Here is a 24,974-nt window from a genome sequence, read left to right as displayed (position 1 = left end):
TCTAAACTCAGATGAATTATACTCCAGGAAATTCAGAGAACTTGGAGATGTGACCTCAAAGCCAGTGCTGATCATCTGTAAGAAACTGTGGAACAGGGAAGAGGTGGTAAAGACTAGCTACAGGCAAAAGTTGCCCTGATTTTCCAAAAGAAAAATGAGATGTAGTTCATAAACTATGGGCTAGTAACCTTGACAAGGATAATACCCAGCAAAATTCTAGGACAGATTAATAAATAGATATTTTGTGAGAATTTTAAAAAGAATGGAGTGATCCAAAAAGGAGTCACTTTTGAATTCACTCAGACTAAGCGGGGCCAAATGAGGTTTATTTCTATTTTGAGAGTTAATAGTTGGCCCCACCTACATCTGTTCCCTTCTGTCCACCTTAGTAGGAAAGAATTAGTGTGTGTAATACAAATCAGGGGTGAGCAAACTATAGGCTGGGGGGCAAAAACCAACCCCCCTTATCTGTCTTTGTACAGCAGAGAGCTCAGGTGGTTTCTACATTTTAAAATACGATAACACATTATTTAAACTTGTAAAAACCATTCTTAGCTAGGGCTATTCAAAAACAGATGCAGCAAATTTGGACCATTGGCAGTAGTTTACCTGCCAGCAAAGAACACTGAGAAAGGGTCAGAAATGTAGGAGAACCAAGGAGCATCTGTGTTGAAGTGACTATCTAGGATGACAAGGTGGTCAGCAGTATGGAATGCTGCAGAGAGGTCCAGAAAGAATAAGACTGGGAAAAGGTCATTAAATTTGGCAGTTAGATAATAGGTCTTTTCAGAGAAGGCAGTTCCAGTTGAATGATGAGGGTTTAAAATTCAGTGAGAGAAGAAAAAGTAGAGGCACTGAGTGCAAATGTTTTTTTTTTTCAAGGAGTTTAGCTGAGAAGATGAGAATATAGGATGATAACTGTGGGGGAAGGCAGAGTTTAGGGAAGGTTTTGTTTTGTTTTGTTTTAATGGATGAGGGAAATTTGGGTATATTCTAGGCATTAGGGAAGGAAGGAACCAACAGATAGGGAGACAATACAATACAATGCAATGCATGTTTATTAAGTACCTGCTGTGTGCCAGGCACTATGCTAAGTGTTGGGTACACAAATAAGAAAAAGGAAGACAGTCCTTGCCCTCAAAGAGCTTACAATCTAATGGAGAAAGACAATGCTCAAAAGGAAGATGGAAAGAATAGAGGGGCAAGAAGATGTCTAGCATTAGGGCATAACCAAGCATTGCAACTGGAGGGAAATGAAGAGCTGACTTTAAAGGGAAGCTTTGGGACTTGCTTTTTACCCTGCTCTGCCCTTTACCCCTACAATCACAGGGACAGAGGCAACTGAGGATAGTAATGAGAGTGTGAAGTCTATCTCTAAGTGCAGTACTTCCTCAATGATGTTTTGTCACTGGGAATCATGTACACCATAGACCCAAATGAGTTAGAATTGTAAATGGCCAAAGTGCATTAGAAAGATGAAGTTTAAAATGTTGCATCATATTGTCTCTGTCTGTAAGGAGTAGCATGGAAGTCATTATCAAAGACCTATCAGACAGTTAGGTGGCATAGTAGATAGAGTACAGGGCCTTCCGATAGGAAGACTCATCTTCCTGAGTTCAAATCTGACCTCAGACATTTACCAGCTGTGTGACTCTGGGCAAGCCACTAAACCCTATTTGCCTCAGTTTCCTCATCTGTAAAATGAGCTAGAGAAAGAAATGGCAAACCAGTCCAGTATCTTTGCCAAGAAAACCCTAAATGGGGTCACCAAGAGCTGGACACGACTGAAATGACTGAACAACAGTAAATAGGGCTGGAAAAGGTGGGACAGTCACAAAATGAAAATGAAAGCAGGCTACATGATGCTCTGAAACCCTTCTAGTATTAAAAGAACCAGAAAAAGGGCCTCCAGCACACTGCCTAAATCATCTGTGGAATACTTACTGAAAGATTATAGTTGAGGATCACAGAGGATAAGAAGATATGGTTGTGCTCTCCACTAGTGGAATGAGCAACCACACCCAGGGTTGTGCGGATAAAATTATATAATATTTAAAAAGTGCTTTACAAACCTTGAAACTAGTCATCATCGTCATCATCATTACTGAAACCACAATTTTATCAGCAAAGATGATGAGGTGGAAAGGGCATTGACCTTGGAGTCACAGGCCCTGAATTCAAATCCTGACTCTACCTGTGAGACTTGGGGCAGAGTCATTTAACTTCTCTGAATGATGACAAGTTGTTCATCTCTAAAATGAGGAACTTTTTCTAAATAACCTCTAAGGTCTCTTCTGGGTCTATAATCCTATCATCAAAATTATATTCTTAACACTTATGTACTAAGTAGCTCTTAGTAGTATGATGATCTTTAGCAAAATATAGACTTTTAGAACTAAATACAATTCAAATTTAATGCCATCTCAAAAGCTAATGTGGTTGTCATGATCAGATGCAATACTTCCAAACTCTACTTCCTCAATAGATTTTTTTTACAATAGTGGCACATTTGAAATGGAAGGACCCAAGAGACCATTTAATCCAATCCCCTCATTTTTAAAAATTCAATTTTTATTTTGTTTTCAGTTCCAAATTCTCTCTCTTCCCCCTCCCCATTCATCGAGAAGGCAAGAAAAACAAAACTCATTACAAATATGCATAGTCATGAAAAAAATTATTGCATTAGTCATGTGAAATAAAGAAAGGAAAGAAAGGAAAAGAGTTTCAACCTATACTCTGAATCCATCAATTCTTTTTTTTTTGTCTAGGCAATGGGGTTAAGTGACTTGTCCAGGGTCACACAGTGTTATGTGTCTGAGGCTGAATTTCAACTCAGGTCCTCCTGAGTCCAGAGCCAGTACTCTATCCACTGCGCCACCTAGCTGCCCCAATTTATCAATTCTTTATTAGGAGGTAGACAACGCAATCCCCTAATTTTATAGATAAATAAATAAGGCTCTTAGACTTTGACAAGCCAAGTACACACAGCTAATTATTGGCAACATCAGGACCAGAACTGATCTCTCTTGACTCCTAGTCTAGAACTCTTTCCTCCAAAATCCAGTTTAAAATCAAAATAATACTATAATTTTCCCAAGCTTTCATATGATTGATGATCTTTTTTCTTTTTTTTTCTACTTTCGACAAATTATTTCCAGATAGTTAAAGGATATTAATTTCCTTTTATAATATCTTTACAGGGCCCAAAGGGACCAAAAGGTGACACTGGATTTCCAGGGTTGCCAGGAGAAAAGGTAAGAAGGAAATAGAGGCAGAAGTTATGGCTGTTCTCAGGAATTTGTAAGATAATCCAAAATTAGTTGAAATCATCTATTATTTTCCATTTTTCCAATCTTGTCGTACTAATGGTCTTATAGTTTTGAAAGCAAATGGATAATAGAATGAGTAATATAACAAGCAGTCATTTACCCAGACGTTATTACCTTGAATGTTAATGTTCATTCATTATAGCCCTGTCTAGAGTTTGATAGCGCTGTTGTTATAAATTCATAGAAAAGTGGCATTGAGACTCCTGAGGTCATTTAGTCCAGTTCCTACTTTTAAGTGCAAATCTTTCTTCTTTCTTATTCCCTTTTTCCCCCACAATGATTTAATATTTTATTTTTTCCCATTACATGTAAAAACAATTTTTAGCATTCACTTTTCTAAAATTTTGAGACCCAAAATTTCCCCCTCCCTCCCTCACTGAGAAGGCAAATAATTTGATATAGATTATGTATGTGCAGTCATGTAAAACATATTTCCATTTTATTCATGTTGAAGCACAACCTTTTCTTAAGCATCATTGCAAAGCAATTCTTTTGCCTCCAGCTGACGATGTCCAGGGACAAGGAATTTGCTAGCTTCTGAAGCGGCCCTGGCCAGGCATCTACCAGGCTTTGGAATGCCCTCAATGCCCAGAGTGCATAGAGGTGCCCTCCTTCCTTGCTAATTTCATTCTTCTGAAAACCAAAAGAAAACAGAAGGAAAAGACTGGGGAGGGAGTTAACATCTAAGTGAGGAAGATATGACTGTCATTCTATGGGGTAGTGTCAGAGTCAACCTTAGAAGTAGTCATGGTGCAGTCATAAAAAGAATGCAGTGTAGCTTGACTCCCAAAGCCTCCCCCACCAGCTTTGTCTTTGTTTAGTGACTGGAACTGGACCTGTGAATTCCTTTGCCTAAGGAACTCCCAGATGAAAAATCTCCCTCTACCAATGCAAGCTGGCACCTTCTCTGAAACTTATAAAACTATCTAGAGCATAGACAGGTGTCCAGGGTCACACAGATGGTACGTGTCAGAGGTGGAATTTTAATTCAGATCTCCCTTGCTTTGTCTGTCCACTGTACTATACTGCCCTTTAACATCAATTGATAACTTAGGTTCCATATTCTTTATTGATTGGTTTCATATTTAAAACTAAAATGAATAAATACCCCTGAAAGAAACAATATATTATACTTTATTTACCATTTATATCTTAGTATAACTGGTATCAAATTCCTTCATGACAATGGCTTTCAATCAATTAATTGATATCTATTAATAATATATTTATTATAATGAAATGTTTATCAATTACAACAAATTTATTAAACATTTATTATTATTTATTAAGTTTTGAGAAGGGCGAGAAAAGAGAAACCTATGAAAGCCATGTACACATGGGAAGGAGAGTCAGGAAGTAAAACAGAATAGAAAAGACTACAAACAAGTTGTTTAAGAGATACTGGAGAAAAACATGCAACATTTTCCTGAATTCCTAGGTATTATAAATTTTTGTGATGCCATCTGTTGAATAATCAACTCCAGTGAGTCAAAACACCACTTGTTAAGGAAGACAGGTGACAGAATGGATTGGGCCCATTCTTTATATCAGGGAGAACTAGGTTCAAATCCTATTTGACTTTGACAAGATGTGTGACCCTGGGCAAGTCATCTCACCTCTCCATGCCTCAGTCCTCTTCTGTAAAATGTAGGGGATATACTTGATGGACTATAAGTCTCCTTCTAGCTCTAGATCTATAAAGAAGAAAACAGAATCTGGAGAAGCATTATTTGCTAAATCAAGCATTTTCAAACAAATAATAAATAGAGCAGGGGGGAAATAAGCATCCTTTCTTAATTCAGTGGTAGAAATTTAAAATAATCATTAGTGAATTTGCTTAAAATCTAATTAAAGTCTAATGCTAAGTAGAAGAGAAAGGCAGAAAGGAAGAAAATGAAGCAGAAACCTTAAATTCCTTTTCCTCCATTTCTATGCAGCCAAGTGGAAGAAACCAACTTCCTCAAACGGACATGAGATTAAGGGCTGTCTGGGAGAAAATTTTAATTTTTAAAAATCAAAATAGTATCATACATCATGCATATTTGTTACAAGGAATTTTTTTTTCTTCTTTTATTTTGGCAGAGGACAGGAGGGAGAGGAAATAAATTTCTGTCAAGTTTTTTTTTAAACAATTTTTAAAATACAGAAATGGGGTAGTTACAGATATGTAGTGTTATAAGCACTTTCAGATGAAATCATTATCTTGTTGGTTTTGCTTAATTGTTTTATTTCGTTACAAGAGACTTCTCATGGAGTGACAATAATTAGTAAAGGTTTATAATGTAGAAACAAAACACATCAATAATTTTTTTAAAAAAAGATGTTATACATATTGGAGCCTGCCATTGGTTATGTGAACTGTGTGAGGTAAATATTTTTTTTAATGACCCAAGCGGCTTCCTCACAAAGTTCTCTGCATTTCAGGGTGAGAAGGGCGAACCAGGAACCATTCTTGCTGGCGATATTCCCCTTGAGAGGTTGATGTGGAAAAAGGTAAAGGTCTCACCAGATTTATTGACTTTACATGGGCATTTGAGTTGACTGTCTTTTGTTGGTGTTTTAAATAAAGCTTCTCCGAAGGAAATTTTCCCCTCAGTCTGCTTTGCTGCCATATCCCTTTTGATGCCTGTCCTAGGCCCTCTTCTGTCTTTTCTTTTGATGATTTCAACAGAGTTCAAGTACCATCTTTATGAAGATGACTTCTAAATTTACACATACATTCTCATCTGTCTCCTGAGTGGCAATCCCACATCCCCAACTTCCTGCTGGACATCTATACTTAGATGTCACATAGGCATCTGAAATTCAAAGTGTTCAATATTTTCACACCAAACCACTCAACCTCCCCCCTTTTCCTAATTTCTCTATTTCTGTTGAGGCCATCGCCCAAGTTTACAGCTTCATAGTCATCCTCAGCTCCTCTTCCTTACCCTCTCCACCCCTCTCCCATCTTGCCAACTCCCACTGATTTTACTTCCTCAACATCTATAGAATCTATCCCCTTCTACCCACTCATAGGACGACCATCCTAGTTCAGTCCCTAATCACCTTTTGCTGGGACTATTATAATATCCTCTTAATTTACTCCTTATCTTCAGTATTTCCCTTATCCAATGTACCCCCCCAATTCTACAAAATTTATATTCTGCAAAAATTATAAGAGGTAGGTTCAACAATGTCATTCACCTGCTCAAGAAGCCTCAGTGGCTTTCTATTGACTCTAGGGTGAATTTCAAGCTCCTCTGTTTGGCCTTCAAAGTCTTTCACCATCTGGCTCTAGCCAGTCTTTCCAGACTGGTTGCACATTACTCCCCTTCATTCACTCTACACTCCTGCCAAACTTGCCCATTTAATGGTTCATGCTGCAAAAGGCCATGTTATAATGATAGTACATCTCCTGGATCTGTGCCTGCACTTTGTGGAATCCCTGGCTTCCTTCAAATGCCACCTTCTATAGTAGGCCTCTCCTGATTCCTTCACCTTGTCCTACCCCCATTACTTTGCATTTCCTATTCCTTTGCATATTATTATTTTGCATATATTTATCTGAGCATTTGCTATATTATCTAGTGGAATATAAGCTCCCTAAGGGCAAGGCCTTTTTTGTTTTCTCTTTGACTCCCCAGCACCTAGCTAGCCCAGTACCTGACTCATCGTATATGTCCAATATATGCTGGCTAAATGGAATGGAATGATTAACTCAAGCTTTTTTTTCAGGGTGAAAATGGAATTCAGGGACCACCAGGGCCAATGGTATGAGAAAACATTTAGTGAACTGTATGACAGTATTTCAAACATCATTCCCAATGTAGCTGAATTGTTGATGAGCCTTTATCATTCACAAAGACTCAAGAGTATATTTGTAACAACCTAAATGTTCATCAAAAGTATTAATACTTAAAGCAGGTGCTAAATCTCACTGGTCTTTACTTTTGTTTCCAACATAAATGCTCTTGTTATGCAAACATCCCCAGTGAGAACTAGCATCTCCTAAAGCTGCTATATTTCTTAAATAATTCATCTAGGCCCATACAGAAGGACAGTGGAATAAGAAGCTAAGTGATTCCTTTTAAACATCAGCCTCTTGCTGGAATTGAACATTAACTTAGAAAATGCTGTCCTTCAAATTCAAAGATAATATTTCTGCTAGTGATCACTGTTTGCGTATGGATGAGGCTGAAAAGAATAAGAGTGTGTGTGTGTGTGTGTGTGTGTGTGTGTGTGTGTGAAGTGGGGGATGGAGAAAGGAAGACAGAGAGAGAGAGAGAGAGAGAGAGAGAGAGTGAGAGACAAAGAGAGAGAGAGAGTGAAAAAACCAACTGGCCTTTCTACATTAAACGCCGACCTTTGATTTTCAGCTATGGCAGTGTGGACTGTCACTGTGTTTTCACTCAGTTCCTGAGATTCAGAGCCGAATGGAAGCCTTTGCTTGCAAACGTCACCCCATACCTTATTGCCATCCCCTGGGCTGATTTGCCAGCCAGCCTGCCTCTGCTATACTGCATTGCTTGAAGCTTCACTCCAGTGAGTTTATCTGCTGTCTCTGCTTCCTGCTGCTCTCTTTCCCTGCCCTGTAGCAGCTTTGATCCCCTGATGTCACCCATTTCTGTGTGTGTCCAGCATTGGGAGGGGGGGGGCAGGGAGGGGCAGGGAGGGATGTTACACTCCAGTGAACACCACTTCTGTGGGAGTAGACTGACTGTGCTCCTGTGCCTCCCTCTGGATGAGCCTTTCTGCCAATACTTTAGTCATATCCATAGAGGATGTTGATTGAATTGTTCAAGAATGGATATGTGATATTAATGGGAGACTCAGGTCTCGTTGGTAAAAAAGGGCTAGACCCTTTGACCTTTAGTCTGGCCTGGGTCTCAATGCCAATATTGGCACCAAAGTCAACTAGCTTCCTTGTAGGATCTAAATGATAATGCTCTCATTGTGTTAAAAGCCAACACATGACTTATTACCTATGGATAGGCAGGGAGACAGAGCATTTACTAAGGGTTTATTATGTGCCAGGCCCAGTGCTAAGCATTGTGGATACAAATACAATACCTGTAGGTGTAACTCCCTTTCTGTCATCTAACTGTGGCTACAGTTGATAAGAAGTTCTCAGACTTCTTGGTCACAGGTCTCTTTTCTAGAGGAATCAACACAAACTCTTAGTGCCAATTAGAGAGAAACTAGTCCGCCATCTGGTAGAAAGTTCAGAGTTCTATCTCCTATCATCCTATACAGAAGGCCATTCTGCAGGGTCTGGTGGCTGAGTCTGCTCTTCCTTTGCGTTGTGAATATTTGTGTTGCTTTGTGTGCCGATGCTTTCGATTGCCATCTTGGAGAGAAGGCCATCTTTATAGGTTCATGCTTGTTTGCATGAACTTCTATGTGGCCAAAGGGAATGGGAGGCACGCTCTAAGATGGTCAGTTCAGCTCAGGTTTAGTGGCCACTGATGAGAGCTGGCTTCACTTTAGTCCACAGAAAATTTCTGAGAACATGTTCTGAGGCCACTCACCCATCCCTGGGCCTTGAAGCAGAAAGAGTAATCAGAAAAGATTCCTCCTTATGGGAGGAACTGAGAGGCCAAGGGACGTTGATACCAAATTGCCAAAGCTTTGGTGCTTCCTTCCCAACTGATACTCTTGACTTCTCTTACCTTACCTCAAGTTAATTCAAACCAAATCAAGTCATAGCACCTTAAGTGCCAAACTCTATGTAAAACATTGGGCTAGGCTCTGAGGGAGATAAGAAGAGAAATAAGATTGATGCCTCCCTTCTAGGAGCTTCCAATGCAGTGGGGAGATAAGCAATACATACTAACCTTTTACCTTTTCTTTAATAGAAATAGGGAAGTGAGTTGGGGGAGGGGGAGGGGGCATCACATTGGAGGCATCAGATGGGGTAGAGGGGCAGATTAATTTGAATTCAGACAGCTTTGTGTTGATGACAAAACATCCAAGCAACAGGTCCAAGCTAGAAATAGCTTGTCCACATGCTTGCATTCCAAATGCTGGTACAGCTTCATTTTATTGGAGCCTGGCTGAGGTGATGCTTACCACATGGCAACGTAGGGGAACCAATTAACTTCATTCTTTCTCTTTGACCTTGGTAAATCCTTCACAAGGTGAAAAGTTCCTCAGCTATAGCGAACTAAAAGCCTTGACTGACCCACCTTCTCCATTCCATCATGATTTAGACTAGAATTTAGATCATGTGCCATGATTCTGGCCATAATGAGAAGCCTCCACATGGTTCTGAGAATTTGCTTGTGCTTCCTAGAGGAAAGATTTTTTACCCACGGAAACTCTTGGCCTCCACATTTATCCAGTAACTGCTTGTTTTGTCTTGGAAATTTTCCTCAGATTGCGTGTCTGTCTAAACTAGCTTTTTACATAATTGTGATTTGTATTCTGAGCATTGATCATGGGTAGACTGGCTCATCTTTCATGAATTATGTATGATTTTTCAATGTAATAAATTTATGAATAGTCTAAATAAGTGTAATCTCAGAATAGGTAATGGGTAATTTTCATTTCACGGAGGCAGCATGGCATCATAAATAGGAGTCAGGAAGCCCTAGGTTTAAGTACTATCACTAATATAGTTAGACTAATATTGTCTAACTATATATGACTAAGGGTAAGTCACTTAAACTTTTTGTGTCCCAGGCAATGGCCTAAAATTGAAAGTAATAGAGGACTGAATGAGCCTATCAGTAAAGGGGGTTTCCATACTCAAAAGTTCCTTATATTGATGAAATGACATGTCAGAACCAATTATATATTTTTTATTCATCTACTTAAAACTTGTAAATTAACTGAGAATTATGGATACTAATATTTCATGCCCTGTACTAATTTGGGGACCAGAGGTCAAACTTACTGATCATGAGAACCCAGTCAGTAACAGTGTGTGTGTGTGTGTGTGTGTGTGTGTGTGTGTGTGTGTGTGTGTGTGTTTTGGAATGGATTTCATGTCCCAAGAGGGTATCTTCACATTTTCTCTTCATTATTTCTTTTCTCTTTAGCTTCCTCTTTCCCCTCAAAGACAATCCTCTATCCTTTCCATCTTTTATATGGATACTAACTTTTTAGAGTTTAGTGGATTTTTTCTTTCTTTGCCCCTTTGTCTACAAGTGAAACGTCAGCCTTAGTTTCTGTAGGTGAGTAATGTGCCACAAAATGTAAGTTCTGTTCTTAACGAATAATGCATTTTACTTTGACCACAGGGGCCCAAAGGACCGCCTGGACATAAGGGAGAGTTCGGTTTCCCAGGGCGACCAGTAAGTATCAGTATTTCACAAACTTAAGTCTGTGACAATTATTGTGAATGTAGACATAATTAAAAGAAAAGTACATGCTAAAACCCCATTTTCTAAATTTCAGGGAAGGCCTGGACTAAATGGACTGAAAGGTGCCAAAGGAGAACGTGGAGTAGTGCTATTAGTAAGTACCTCTGGGTACTATTTCTTACGTGATGAGACTTTATCTCACTAAGCCAGTCTTTATGGAATGAGAACTCTGTCTCAAAGACATGATATGCCAGTTCAACTAGACCCTCACTGCTACTTGTCAGTGCCTTTATGTGCCCCTTGCTCATTCCTTAGCTTATTCCCCCACAGTGATTTTTCCAAACCTATTCTATATTTTTCAAGCATCAATGCTTCCCTCCTGCCTCACCTTTAGCAGACAGATCTTCTCACTACCCTACCTAGAAGAATAAAGACTAAAGACGACTCAAGATTTAAGAGATGAATTTCCCCCACTGGCCTTCCATTCCACTTCAGAATATCTCTATAGCTACATCAAGCCTGTCTTTATTTCTTCCTCTCTCAAAGGAGATGTATTTTTCCTTTCTAAGGCTGAAAAGTGGAAAAGTACTACACTTGGAGTTAGAGAATCTGAGTTTGAATAGCAGCTGGTCCACTTACTTTCTGTATAATCATAGACAAATCATTTAGTTTCTCTGAGTCTCAGTTTCCTCATCTGTAAAATGAGGTGGTTGTACTTCAGATGATTCCTAAGGTGTGTTCCAACTTTAAATCAATGTTCTTCCTTATTTTCATAACTCCTCCCTCCAAAATTGCCTTCCATCAAATACCCCCTCTCTATACAGTCCCTTTGAATTATAAGTGACTCAGTGGATGGAGCACTGGGCTTGGAATCATCTTCCTGATCAGATTCAAATCTGATCTCAGACACTAGAATTTAACTGTTTACCTTGGTTTCCTCCTCTGTAAAATGAGTTGGAGAAGAAAATGGCAAAGCCACTCCAGTGTCTTTGCCAAGAACACTCCAAATGGGGTCAAGAAGACCCCATTCAGACATGACTGAAATGACTGAACAATGCCCCCCAAAACTGGCTCTTGTTCTGCTGTCTTCAAATATGCTCCAATCTCCCCTATCTTGAAAAATCTTTCACTTGACCCTATATCGCTCAAGCTATTTCTTATCTCTCATTCTTTTTGCTGTCGAACTTCTTAAGCCAGTGATCTATGTTAGCTCGTGTCTGTCTCCTCATTGTTTACTCACTCCTACCACCTTGGCATGTTATTTTTTATTCTCAGCATATTTCTGGAACTGTCTTGTTCAAAGCAATAATAACAACTAGCATTTCAGATTTACAAAATGCCTTGCAAGTCCTATCTCATTTCATCCTCGCAACGACTCTGGGAGGTAAGGTGTTATTATTATCCCCATTTTTCAGATCAGGACACTGAGGCAGATAAAGGTTGTGAGACTTGCCCAGGGTTACACAGCTAGTACGTGAATGAGGCTGGATTCAAAATAAGTTCTCCTTCCTCCAGCCCTAGCACCCTATCACTGCACCACCTCCACTGCCTCATGATAGATCTCTAATGCTTTCTCCCCATATGAGGGTGGTGGGGCCAGTTTGAGGGTGAATTTCAGTGAAAAGCTTGGACAAGCGGGCCAGGGTTTAGGTAAGGTTGTGGTAAAGAAGACATTTAAATGAATGTATACCCTTTCTCCCCATCAGCACTCTAAGATCCTTGAGGCCAGAGATTATACATTTCTTCTTTGTATTCCCACTGTACCCCCCCATTGCCTAGTCCAGTGATTTACAGATTGTATGTGCTCAATGAGTTTGACTAATTCAACAAACATATATTAAGTGTCTACTATGTGCAGTGCACTGTGTTAGGTTTGAAGGCATACATGTGTGTATACATATATATGCATATGTATACATATATATGTATACATATATATGCATATGTATACATATATGTGTCTCCTCAAACTTAACACATTCATGGGGTTACACTGTGAGGGGAAGAAGTAGGGATGGGAGGGGGGAGAAGACTGTGAATGCCAAAACTTTTTCCTCTCACCTGCAGCTTAAAAATCTTAGAAAGTTTCTTGGGACATTGAGAGGTTAAGTGACTTACTTATGGTAACAAAATGTGTTTGTTTCTGAGGCAGGACTTGAACCCAGGTCTTCCAGAATCCAAGGCCATACCTCTATCTACTAAGTGATTCTGCCTCTCTCAGGATAACAAGACTGATTTTTTTTAAACCCAGCCCTTGCCCTCAAGGAACTTAGTCTAGTAGAAGGGCTTGCAAATAAATAGCATCAGAACTTAAAGATCCTATTCTTTACAAAAGTTAAGTTCTTCTTGAAGATGCACTTCAGAGTGGGGACCGGTGCAGTGGTACTAGCTACCTTCTCCTCTGTATCTTATTAAAGCTCCTAAGCTCAGAAACTCTTGTCTGTGACCTTCAAATAACTCCATGCATACTCACTAACTTCATTCAACACCCTCACAGCTTCAGCAAAGTTGTTTGTCTGGGTTCTAGCCACCGAATATTTCCTGTAGCACTCCAAGGTCTGTTATTGTTTCATCATTTCCAGTCATGTCTGAATCTTCATGACACCTTCTTGGGCTTCTCTTGGCAAAAAAACTAAAGTGGTTTGCCATTTCCTACTCCAGCTCATTTTATAGATGAGGAAACTGAGGCAAACAGGGATTAAGTGACTTGTCCAGGGTCACACAGTAATAAGTGTCTAAAGAGAAATGGATCCAGTGAACCTACTTCCAAACACATAACAGAGAAGCTCATGGCTCCGTATTTCTTTGAAGAGAGTAGAAGAGTTGATGTTACCCAAAGATAGACAGAAGAGCTTTCTAATAGCAAAGCCCCTTTTGCCTCATCTATCAGGTATAACATAGTTTAAAAAAAAAACGTAGAGTACCTTCCCTCTGCTTTCTTTCAGTGTGTATTTAATCTGCATTATGAACTCTATCTGGCCGCTTAGATGTTTCAGCTGTTAGGGATGCTGAGTAAAAATTAATTATCCTCGGGATATACAATGTTCCACCAGGTAGAACCAGGGAATAAAGGCTTCCAAGTATTTTCTGTCTAGTGGGGACCTGATTTCCTGCATTCATTACCCAATTCCAAGTCCATTCCCCAGCTCCTCTTGATTCCTATGTTCCTAGCTTTTTCTTGATAATCTGATTCTTTTCCCCCTCAAATCCTGATGCCTGCATTTGTTGACACCAAATTGGTCACTTGATTCCAATGCCTAATTTCCTCTTGATGGTTTATAGTTTAGTTTTGCCAAATTATTATTTTTTATTTTTTGGCTACAAGTCATAGCTCACTGGGTTGGCTTTGGCATTCTTCACCTTGGATTATTCTAACCATAAATAACCTAGTCATTCTAGGTTAGCGAAAAGGGCCCTATTTAGTACCTGTCAGAACCTGGCTATGTATCAGGAGCCAGCTGGGAGATGTCCTTTTAAAGAGCAGAGTGGTTGATGCCAACAAACCACCTGCAGGAATTTCGTCAGTTTTAATTGTGTTGCCCACTCGATAACTTATTCTCATTGCTTCCGCTTGGGCCTCGGCCAAATTTCACTCTTTGGACCTTCTTCTTGGCTTTGCTGACTCAGAGCAATACCCCACTTCTTTCCAGCTATCCAGATTCCCAGCATCACTAGTCTACTGATTTCTGTTTTACCATGACCCCAGTCAAGAGTTTGCCCACAGTAAGAACAAGGTTGGCCTTCATTTATACCCTGATTCAGGTAGCTCTCTGCTGCCCTCTGCTGGTTCTGGTAAAAAAAAAATCAGCTCTTTGCCCTCCTGGCTCCTGTCAATCCCTATACTCTCAGGTTCCCTGAGGTTAGAACATTTCCATTCAGACAATTAGGTCTAACTGGGATGATACATAGCATAGTATAACACCCTGAGCCAATTTAAAACAATAGTCAGTTCCATTAAAAACGAATTTCACTCTTTTCTAAGTTACTGCAACATATTTGATAACTTTTGAGAGGACTTAGCAACTCGAATCATAAGTGCTTATCTGAGTCCTGATTCTTGTTAATGTACCAGTGACATCTGGTAAATTATTTCAGTCCTCTGCATCCCAACTTCATCATTATTTTATTTTGCATACATACTACATTTACTTATCTATTTACTGTGTGTGTATTTAACCTCTCCTTAGTAGAACGTAAACTTCTTGAAAGCAGGACGATGTCATCTCTGATTTGTATCCACAGTGCCTACTGCACAGTACCTGGCATGTAGAAGGCACTTAATAAATGTTTGATTAATTGATTATTGATGTATAAAATGGAAAGTATGACTGATGTCATAGATCCCAACTAAAAATGGATAGTATTAATCAAAACAAGTTCCAAGATCCTTTATAGTTCTAGTATTCTATGATTCTTCTCCAGTAAATTCTGTGCCAGAAAATACTTGAGTAACAATGCAAATAAGAAACTGTTGTTTTGATCCCAAATGGTATCTGAAGGAGACTTCAATTATTCCATTACATACTATAAAGTATGTAAGGATTAGTAGTCTACTAGAAAGAGTAATGGAAGGAAGTCAAAGGACATAGGTTCAAATCCCAGGTCTCCTATTTATTACCTATATGACTTAGGACAAGGCAATTAATTTCTCTGGGCCTCTTTTCTCATCTCTGAAGTAAAGGGGGTCCCTTCTAGCTCTAAATCTGTGGTCTTACATTAGGTTTTACCTTCAAATGACTATTTTAATAGTCTGAACTCATTTGTTCTTTCCTACTTTTGTAGAACATAAATTCAGGGGCAGAAAGGAGCTCAGAAATCATCTAAGCCAACTCATTCTACAGGGGAGGAAAATGAGAATTACAGAGCTTAAGTAACCTATTCTAGGTCATATGGCCAGAAAGAAGCAGAGCCAGGTCATCAAACTTCAAACCCAATGAGCTTTCCAGAATCCTAAGCGGCTTCTCCATCTTGAAGGTGCACCCTGGAAGTTATTGAAACTGTCATATACCTTGAAAATAGCTTCATTACCTAGTATATACATATATTAACCAAACTGTATTTCAGGTTCAAGAACTTGGTTAACAGCTTTCATTATAGCCAGATAATTGCTCAGCAAATTTTGAAGTTATATTTTAAACACATTTCATATGTTATGCTTCTTTAATAAGAATTCAGACCTTGAGGTCTTTAGTCTTTACTTGAGGTCTTAATGTTGTATCTAATTTACTTGATAATACACTCAGTGAAGACATTAGTCCAGGATAATACATTGAATGATCTCTGCCACGCTGAGCTTCAATCCTCTTTTTCTTGCTGTATTTTGGCCCAATGGATGAAGTGTTGAGCCTAGAGTCAGGAAGACCCGAGTTCAAATTCAGCTCAGACACTCACTAGCTGTGTGACCCTAGACAAGTCACTTAATCCTGTTTGCCTCAGTTTCCTTATTTGTGAAACATGAATAATAAAAAAAATAGCACCTACCTTCCAGAGTTGTTCTGAGGATCAAATGAGATGCTATTTGTAGAGCACTTTGTATAGTGCCTAGCACAAAGTAAGCACTATATAAATGTTTATTTTTATAGTAATTATGATTATTTTGAATAGGGTGTCAGCAGTGAGAATAAAGATGGGAGTAGGAGGGTAGACAGATGTGAATTTCTCTTTTGGACACATTAAGTGACCTTAGATTATTTAATACTAATAATTAACAATAATAGATATTATAATTGCATCATATTTATCAACACACAATTATATTATTACAATGATAAGTATCTAATATGGTACATTATTAAAGAATTATAATTATGTTATAATTATAGTGTATTTATATTATCTATATATTATAATTATCATAATTTTTTGTAATATGTGGTAATTATTAATTGATATATTAGTATAATTGTGTGTTGATAATAATTCTATATTATATCATTATAGTGTTTTTATATTATTGTTGTTGGGTTTTTTGTTGGGGTTTTTTTTGTGTGTGAGGCAATTGGAGTTAAATAACTTGCCCAGAGTCACACAGTTAGTAAGTGTTATGTGTCTGAGGATGGATATTCACCGCACCACCTAACTGCCCCTAGTTGTTGTTGTTGTTGTTGAATCTAAGGTAGTTTAATGTGCCCACAAGAGAAATTCACATCTGTCCACCACCACCCCACTCCCATCTCTATTCCTACTGCCAACACCCTAGAGAAGACCCTCATTAAACCCTACCTTACAGTCACTTAGCCAAACACTCTCCTTTTACAGATTAGAAAGATGAGGCCCAGAGAAAGGAAGTGACTTTTTCAAGGCCACACACTAGTGAGTGGCAGAGACAGGACTGGAACTCTGTGTTTGAGCTTCTGAGTCCAGCGTCCCTTCTACAGTAGCACTGTGCCTTTATAATAATGCATCTTGGTTTATGTCTTACATCTTCCATGCTAGATTGTAAGCTCAACACAGGGTTCATTTTCTAGCTACGAATCTCCTTTCAGTTCCTTTTCTAGTGCTTTGCACATAAGTGGTTGTCAAACGAATGAATTAGAAACCCACTGAAAAGTCAACACACTCTGAAAGGGTGTGATTTAGAGTGAGAGTTCAATTTACTTCTCAATTATTCTAAACGGAATAAATAAATCAGTGACCCAGTAGAAAGCACCTAAACTTTAAGGACTCTTTTTTGAGAGGCAGTTATGGCATAATGGATAGGACACTATAGGACTCAGGGAGTCACGAGTTCAAATACTGCCTCAGACACTTAAAAGGTAAATAAGACTGGGGAAATCTCTTTATCTCTTTGGGCCACAGTTTCCTCATGTGTGAAATGAAGAGATTAGACATGATAGCTTCTAAGGTCCCTTGTCACACTAAATCTACGATCCTATGATTCTATGTATGGCTTGGAAAGGCAGCAAACTAATTCTTCTTTGAATATGTTTATTTAATCTGCTTAGTTCAGATAATAATTAATAATCCTAGTGGTTTAAATTGGTTTTATATAGGTCTTATAATGTTAGCAGTTCAATCTGACCTTTATAGACAGACACATCAGGACAGATTTCTAAATGAGAGGAAGAACACAATTGATGGAACAGGTTTGTATTTCAAGGAATTCTGCTCAGGGATTCTCCCTCCCATCCTACCCCTTCCCTTGCCCCCCACCCCCACCCCCAACTAATGCAAATCTCAATTCCTCCACAACTTGGTAGACAATCTTTGAAAGTTTTTATGACCAAAAAAATCCCTATAGCCAACACAGTGTCTGAATTTGGTGAGACTAGTCTTCACTAATCAATAATTAAAAATACTTGTTGACTTGCCTTGAATTGGTCCTCAGATAATAGACAAGTAGTCCATTGGTGGGCTTACTGAAATCTTTCCAATGTCAGAATATTTGATTCTGCTTGTGCCCTGTTTTATATATTATATATAATATATAATATGTATATTACATGTGTTATATATAGTATATATAGTTATATATTATCTATGTTATATATAGCATTATGAGGCATTAGAAAAGGATTCTCATGAAGTGATACTGATTTGTCATATTTTTTAAAGTCCATTGTCCTTTGATTTCTGCCTGATCTTTTATCAAAATTAGAAAACATTTATATTTATACAGAGAAAATTGGTGGAAGATCTATGTACTGTTTTAAGTTGCATACATTCAGAATGTTACCCCCTTAAAATGACCACAGTGTGTAATGTAGTATGGGATTCTGTATTAATTTCATATATCAAGGATGACAAATTGACTGAAGCTTCCATTGGTGTACCTATGGATCCCCTGAAATTGAAATTTATTAGATCTTGTTGGGGGCCATATTTCTCTTTCACAGTTTCTAGAATAAAATTAAATTTAAATGAAAATAATTAGATAACAAATATACTTATTAATTTCATAGACATTAGCACTAAACTGAGCTTAATTAGCAATGTGGTCATCACCTTCATTATAAAGATGAAGACACTAAGACCTCCAACAATTAATTGACTTGCCCAAGGGCATACAGGTAGTTCCAGAGCTGGAACTAGAGTTCACATCTGCTGACTTTTTCCACCACCCAGCACTTGGACTTCATTGTTTACTTAATAATACTTACAAAGGGTCTGTTTATGTCTGGGAAGCAGCATTGGCAGCCTTCCTGTCCTTAGGTGCCCTTGCTCAGCATAGCCATGGAAAGCCAAATATGGTAGGTGAATGATTGGATTGAAGGAAGTAGTATACTTAATGTTGGAGACAATTCCACAGCTGGGTGGAGTGTTTGAGGAGAAGGAAGGAGGGTATGACTTATCTTTCCCCTCTCTGATTGATAACCCACCCCTTTGGATCAAACTATGGCCGGCTGGAGACTAAGGTATACCCCATCCCTACCTTAGAGACCGCTACTCCAGCAAACCAGCAGCAGAGAGTAAAATACTTAGGGGCCCTAAATGCGAATGAAAATCCCTTCTTCCTACCTTCTCCTACATAGGCAGCTAGATGGGTGCAGTGGATAGTATAGACTTGGGATCAGGAAGATCTGAGTTTGAATTCTACCTCAGACACTAAAAGCACTATTTAAATGTTTAGGTATTCTTATTCTTCCACAGATAGACCCTTGTGAGCACTGACAAGTCACTTGCCAGACCAGCCTACTTCCTTGAAGAACCCTGATAGTCTACCTCTATGTGTTAAGAGGCTGTATCAGTTTCTTCGGGTTAATTCATCTATAAAAAATATTTCTCATATAAACTTGACTAAATTGCTTACATGCATTTTAAAAATTATTTTCTTCCCCAGTGATCTTTACATAAGAAATAATCAGAGGCAAACACTGCAAAAACAAACAAATAAAAAAACCACTCAGAAAATAATCATGATGCCAAGGTACTAAATGGTTTTTCCAGGGTTGGTAGGTCACTGCTGTTCTCCCCTCTTCCCTTGTTTCCCTCCTCTGCCCTCCCCCTCATTCTATGCATGTGAAAACACACCCACACACAACTCTAGAAAATTCCCACGATGCTGGGTCACTAGGCTATGTTTCCAGGAGCCCAAGGCCACTGTTGCTCAATGCCTTTTTCATCTTCTTTTCTCTCCTCCACTCTCCAGACACACCCACACCTTGGTCTGAAAAGTCCAGGTTTCCCCAGAAACCATGAGGTAAAAGCCCCGTTGCCCTTTGGGGAATCCTACACTAGAAGTTACCTCTGTTTCTCATTTTAAGATCTAAGTTGCCTTAAAAATTTTTTTCTCTTGCACTAAACTCCTTTTAAAATTAATGTTTATTCCCAAAACCAATCACTCCAAAAATTAGCCGGATTTCCCTGTATTATTTTAATTAGAGGATGAATTAAATTTCCTTTAATCTTTTCTTCACTTATTCTTGTCGGTGCAATCCTCTTGTGCAGTTATAAAGAAGCAAAATAAATCTGGACCTTGTCAAAACAGCTTCCACTATAAATGTCAAGGAAATGGATAGATATTAGAAATAACACCATAGGAATAATACCATATATTTGCCAAGAATTCTAAGACTTGAGGCAAATTAATGGTTAGAAGGGGAGAACATCAATGGAGCTTAAGAAATAAATAATTTCTGGACATTTTGTAACAAAATGAAAACTAATAAAAGCTCTGCATTAGCCGTATTTTCAATCACTTTTCACAGGTTTCAATGAAGCTTCCTCCATATTTTTAATTATTTTAGCAGATTTCAGAGAAATTTGTTACACATAGATTTTATATTTCAAAGGCCTATTTTTTTTCCAAAATAAAAACCTACAGTTCGTAATTTTGATCTGGGCAGATTTGTAACTGTTCACATTTAATATGAACATACACAGAACCTAAAACATTCCAGCTCGCCAAGTTTGGACAGTCCCACACCTAGAAACTTGAATAGTTCCCAAGGGACCTTCATTTCTTGATCATCTAATCATTCATTCCATAAGCCTTCATTAATTCATTTACTAACATTCATTTTTTTTTAATTTTGAATTCCAAATTTTCTTTCTCCCTCCAGCTCCTCTCCCATTCATTGAGAAGGCAAGCAATACAATACCCATTACACAGGTGAAGTTATGCAAAACATATTTCCATATTAGCCATTCAAAAAGTATTTATTAACAGGAACTATACTAGAGATACAAATGCATTTTTTAAAGTCCCTGCCCTCAAGGGGTTTATGTTCCACAGGAGGGAAACAATACGGACACATATAGATCATTGCAAAATATATACAAATAAATTTCATAGTGACAGGAAAGCACAAAAAAAAATGAGAGGATCAAGATGGCAGCACTTGAGTTGAATCTTGATTAAATGCTTTCTGTTGAATTGAATTAACTAAAGATTCCAAAAGCCAGAAACGAAGAGGGAGATCATTCCAGACACTGAGAACAGGACAACCTATGCAAAGGTATAGGAGAGGGAGGGAGATCAATTGCCTTGTATGGGAAGCAGGAAATAGACTAACTCAGCTAGATGAGTGATTAACATGAAATCAGTCTACAAAACCAGGTTGGAGATAGATGATGAAGACTTTAAAATCCATAGGTAGGGGACAGATGGTGAAGGCTCTAAGTACCAGAAAGAGGAGTTTGTATTCTATCCAATATGTTCAATAAATCAGTAGATTTGGAATCAAATGACTATGGTTCAAATCTCACTTCTGCCACCTGTGTGAAACTTTGTCAAGGATCTGAGTCTCAGTTTCCTCATCTGTAAAATGAGGGGGGGTGGACTAAATGTCCCCTGAGGTTTCTTTCAGCCCTAGGTCTATAATTCTAGGATCTTATCTTAGAAGTAGCAGGGAGCCATTGATACTTCTTGAACAAAGAAACGCCATAGCCAGACTTTTGCTCTAGGGAGGAGAGACCAAAGGCTAGGAAACCGATTCAAAGGTTATCGACATAGTGCAGGGACAGTTCCTCAGCTCTCCTAAATTGTAATCTACGCCTGGTCATAAGGAAGATTCGTTGGTTCTAGTCCTTCTTCAGCAATGATTCCCCTTCTTTTGTTTGTTATTTTTATTTTTTAGAAACCCCTTCCTCCCTTCCCAGAGGTTTTTGAATAATCAGCTTCCTTTCCTTTTATTCCTTAGGGCCCACCTGGTTTGCCTGGGCCTCCAGGGCCTCCTGGACCACCTGGAGCTGTGATTAACATCAAAGGAGTGAGTACTTCCACCAGATCACTTGGCTTCTCCCTTGACTTTTATTAAAGCAGAACATACATTGCATATTTACATGTATTTATTGAATTATCTTTCCTCTCAATCTCAAACAGACGGTTTTCCCAATTTCTCCCAGACCTCACTGCAAAACACCAGTAAGTTGACCCACCTCATTTAACCACAGGCATTGACCATGCATGAATTCCATCCCCCCTCAAAAAATGCAGAAATGGCATGCTCCATGCTTATAGCTCAGTCCTCTTATGCTTTATTTCACTGTCTTTTTTGATTTGGAGTCTACCTCAAAAATGTTTTGCATCCAGTATGTATCTTTAAGCAGCAAGAAGCTTTTAAGATAATATAAAATGGCATTTATGCATATATAATTTTATATATGTGCAAGTACTGCCAAAAAAAGATTTTAAAACCAACACAAAAATCTTAGCAGATATATTTTACATCAGGAGCTTTAAAGCAAAATTTCACAGTTCATTGTACTGTCTCCTTTTACTTTCCACCATAAAGAAGCCAAATAAAAAGATTAGGGAGGATGATCACAAATTTGGACATTTTCCCTCTTAAAATAAGACAAAAATCTTGGCTATTTGGTTCCATCTCATTGCTTTAAGTTCATAAATATCTATAAACCAGCTAAATAGTAAAGATTGTCTATATATCAAATAGCAGAGTGCTTGTTTGATTTTACAGACCAGTCCGTGATTTAAATGAATGGCCTTGTCACAGGTATATACTTCATAAAATACCAGGGAACTTAGGAAAGGACATGGTGCTTCAGTGCCCATTTTCAGCACTCATGCAATGATCCATGATTTCCTCAGTGTGGAAATATAAACTGCCACGAGTTGTGCTTAATAAATGGAAGGAATGCTTTTCCTTTTTATGCCAGAGTTGTGCTGTACAAATTTTATAAAATGTAATGAGGGCCACACCCCATGGAGCATGTGTGGGTTTAGGTCTGTATGGCTCAGTGCTAAAGGATTTGTGCTTGGAAATGACTGAAATATTCCCCTAATTGGCCACTCTGCTGAAAGAGCTGACAGTGGATCTTAGAAAGGGAGTGACTCCAGTCTGTCTGTCTGTCTGTCTGTGTCTGTCTCTCTCTCTACTCCCTTAGGCTTCCATTGAGGTCATCAAGCCTCCCAAACCTAGTCGAAATAGAGAATGGGGAGCAAATGGCAGAGAAGCTTTCACAGTAAACATGGGTGTGTTAACAACCTGGGGCTCCTCAAACACATGCCCGTGCTTTCCTGTTCAGAGTAATATAGATACTCTCAGCAAATTGTTCTGGAAACTGAATCTTCATGAGGTATATTGCTTTGTCGGAGCACAAGTCTTTCAGTGAGGGAAGCTAGGTGGCACAGTGGATAGAGTGCCAGGTCTAGAGTCAAGAGCACTCCCATTCATGAGTTCAAATCTGGCCTCAGACACTTACTAGCTATGTGGGCCTGGGCAAATCACTTAACCCTGTTTGCCTCAGTTTCCTCCCTTATCTATGAAATAAGCTGGAGAAAGAAATGGCAAACCTATCTGATATCTTTGCCAAGAAAACCTTAAATGGCGTCACAAAGAGTCAGACATGACTGAACAATAAGTCCTTCAGTGACAAGCCATACAATTCCCCATACATAAATTTCAGGGTGGGAAATTTGTGGCCTCAAGGCCACAAGTGACCTCTAGGTCCTCAAGGATGGCCCTTTGGCTGAATCCAAACTTCACAGAACAAATCCTTAAGGTCAAAGATCAAGTGTGGTCAAAAGGCCACCCTTGAGGACCTAAAGGGCCACATGTGGCCTCGAGGCCACAGGCTCCCCACCACTGTTTTAGACCATGCTTTAGCAAGGCAGTGAGCTATGTGCCTGGGAGGTATTTAATAAATATTTGTGGGTTAAGTCATAGCTTTATTTAGGGCAAAGCTAGAAATTTGGGTACCTCCACGCTTGGGTAACTACAACACCACCGTATTCTTTCACCATTCCCTCCTAACTCTAATGGCATCACATAAGATATCATGTAATGGAAAACATACTGATCTAGAAATCAGACTTTAGTTTGTATCTCAGCTTGGAGGCATTTCCTAGTTGTATGATCTTGGGCAAGTCACTTTTACCTCTTTCTACCTCAGTCTCACATCTGTAAAATGAGGATGATGCTATTTGAATTAACTATCTCATAGTGTTGTTGAAATCAGCTATTTTCATTACCTTTTAAGATTGATGATTATCAAGGCTTGTTATGGTAGAAAGGAAAGATCGTCATACATACCAGGATCCAGATTCCTCTCTTTCGTCCCTGCCTCACAGGATGTGAATGAGTAAGGAGCTTGAAATCTAGTAAACATTTGAAGTTCTACTTAAGGAGATTCCCTGAAAGTAGAGTTTAGGGTCAGGAAGTGGAAAAGAGATGTTTTGGGAAAACTAAAGTGTTTATCAAAGCTAGAAATTACATTTGGTGACTTTGGGACAGATTGGGTTTAAGAGGTAAGAAATGGGATTTGTGAATTACAACATGAACTTTTCTTACCCTAAAATAGATCCAGACTCAGATGGTTAGAATTCAGGCTTCTTATAAAAGCAAAGTTTGCCCATATTCATTTTTTGGCTCTTGTCTGGAAGAGAGAAATATAGCCAATTAGATTCTTTTTTTTTCATAGATAGCAAGTCAAGAAGAATATAGTTCAGTGGAGTCAAACTCAAATAGGAATAGATCTCTACAGTGGCACATTGACTAAGCAAAGTACAAATTAATATCATTTATGTTGCATTTCTATTTGTTTTGTTAAACATTTCTTAATTAATTTTAATCTGGCTCAAGCCATATTAGGGAATTCTGCAACCCACAGGACATGAGTCAGGCACTTCTGGTTAATTTTAACTGCATAGAATAACAGAATCTCAAAATGGAAGGAATATCAGATGATATATAGTCCAACCCATGTATGAACAGGAATTTTTTCTAGAATATTATGGACAAATGGTTATCTAGACCAGAGGTATCAAATTCACAGCCCACAAAACTCCTAAATCCATCCTGTACTAGATCAAAATATAATTGGGAAGTGTTTAACAAAATAAATAAAAATGCACTACAACATAGATAATGTTCATTAGTGGTTTTCTAAGTCAATAATACGGCCTACAGGGATGTATTTTTTTGAGTCTGACACCACTGAACCAGACTCTGCTTAAAGA

The 24,974-nt window shown here is 38.6% G+C and overlaps 1 protein-coding gene across 2 annotated transcripts in view; it reads left to right on the top strand.

Annotated features, from left to right (window-relative positions):
- The window catches only part of COL15A1 (collagen type XV alpha 1 chain), a 205,409-nt gene that overhangs the window by 137,290 nt on the left and 43,145 nt on the right, over positions 1 to 24,974 (top strand). The window contains exons 21-27 of one of the 2 annotated variants that reach the window (XM_020995603.2): positions 3,201 to 3,254; positions 5,754 to 5,822; positions 7,047 to 7,082; positions 10,553 to 10,606; positions 10,710 to 10,769; positions 21,697 to 21,765; positions 21,879 to 21,920. In XM_020995603.2, the coding sequence (XP_020851262.1) occupies positions 3,201 to 3,254; positions 5,754 to 5,822; positions 7,047 to 7,082; positions 10,553 to 10,606; positions 10,710 to 10,769; positions 21,697 to 21,765; positions 21,879 to 21,920 (384 nt within the window). The remainder of the gene's footprint in view (positions 1 to 3,200; positions 3,255 to 5,753; positions 5,823 to 7,046; positions 7,083 to 10,552; positions 10,607 to 10,709; positions 10,770 to 21,696; positions 21,766 to 21,878; positions 21,921 to 24,974) is intronic. The other variant, XM_078152661.1, reaches the window with a different exon arrangement.

This window comes from Phascolarctos cinereus, unplaced genomic scaffold, assembly GCF_003287225.1.
Source record: "Phascolarctos cinereus isolate Bilbo 61053 unplaced genomic scaffold, phaCin_HiC Scaffold_4;HRSCAF=312, whole genome shotgun sequence".
Taxonomy (NCBI): Eukaryota; Metazoa; Chordata; class Mammalia; order Diprotodontia; family Phascolarctidae; genus Phascolarctos; species Phascolarctos cinereus.
Note: the sequence above shows the minus strand (reverse complement) of the source record. Positions and strands in the feature narration are given on the sequence as shown.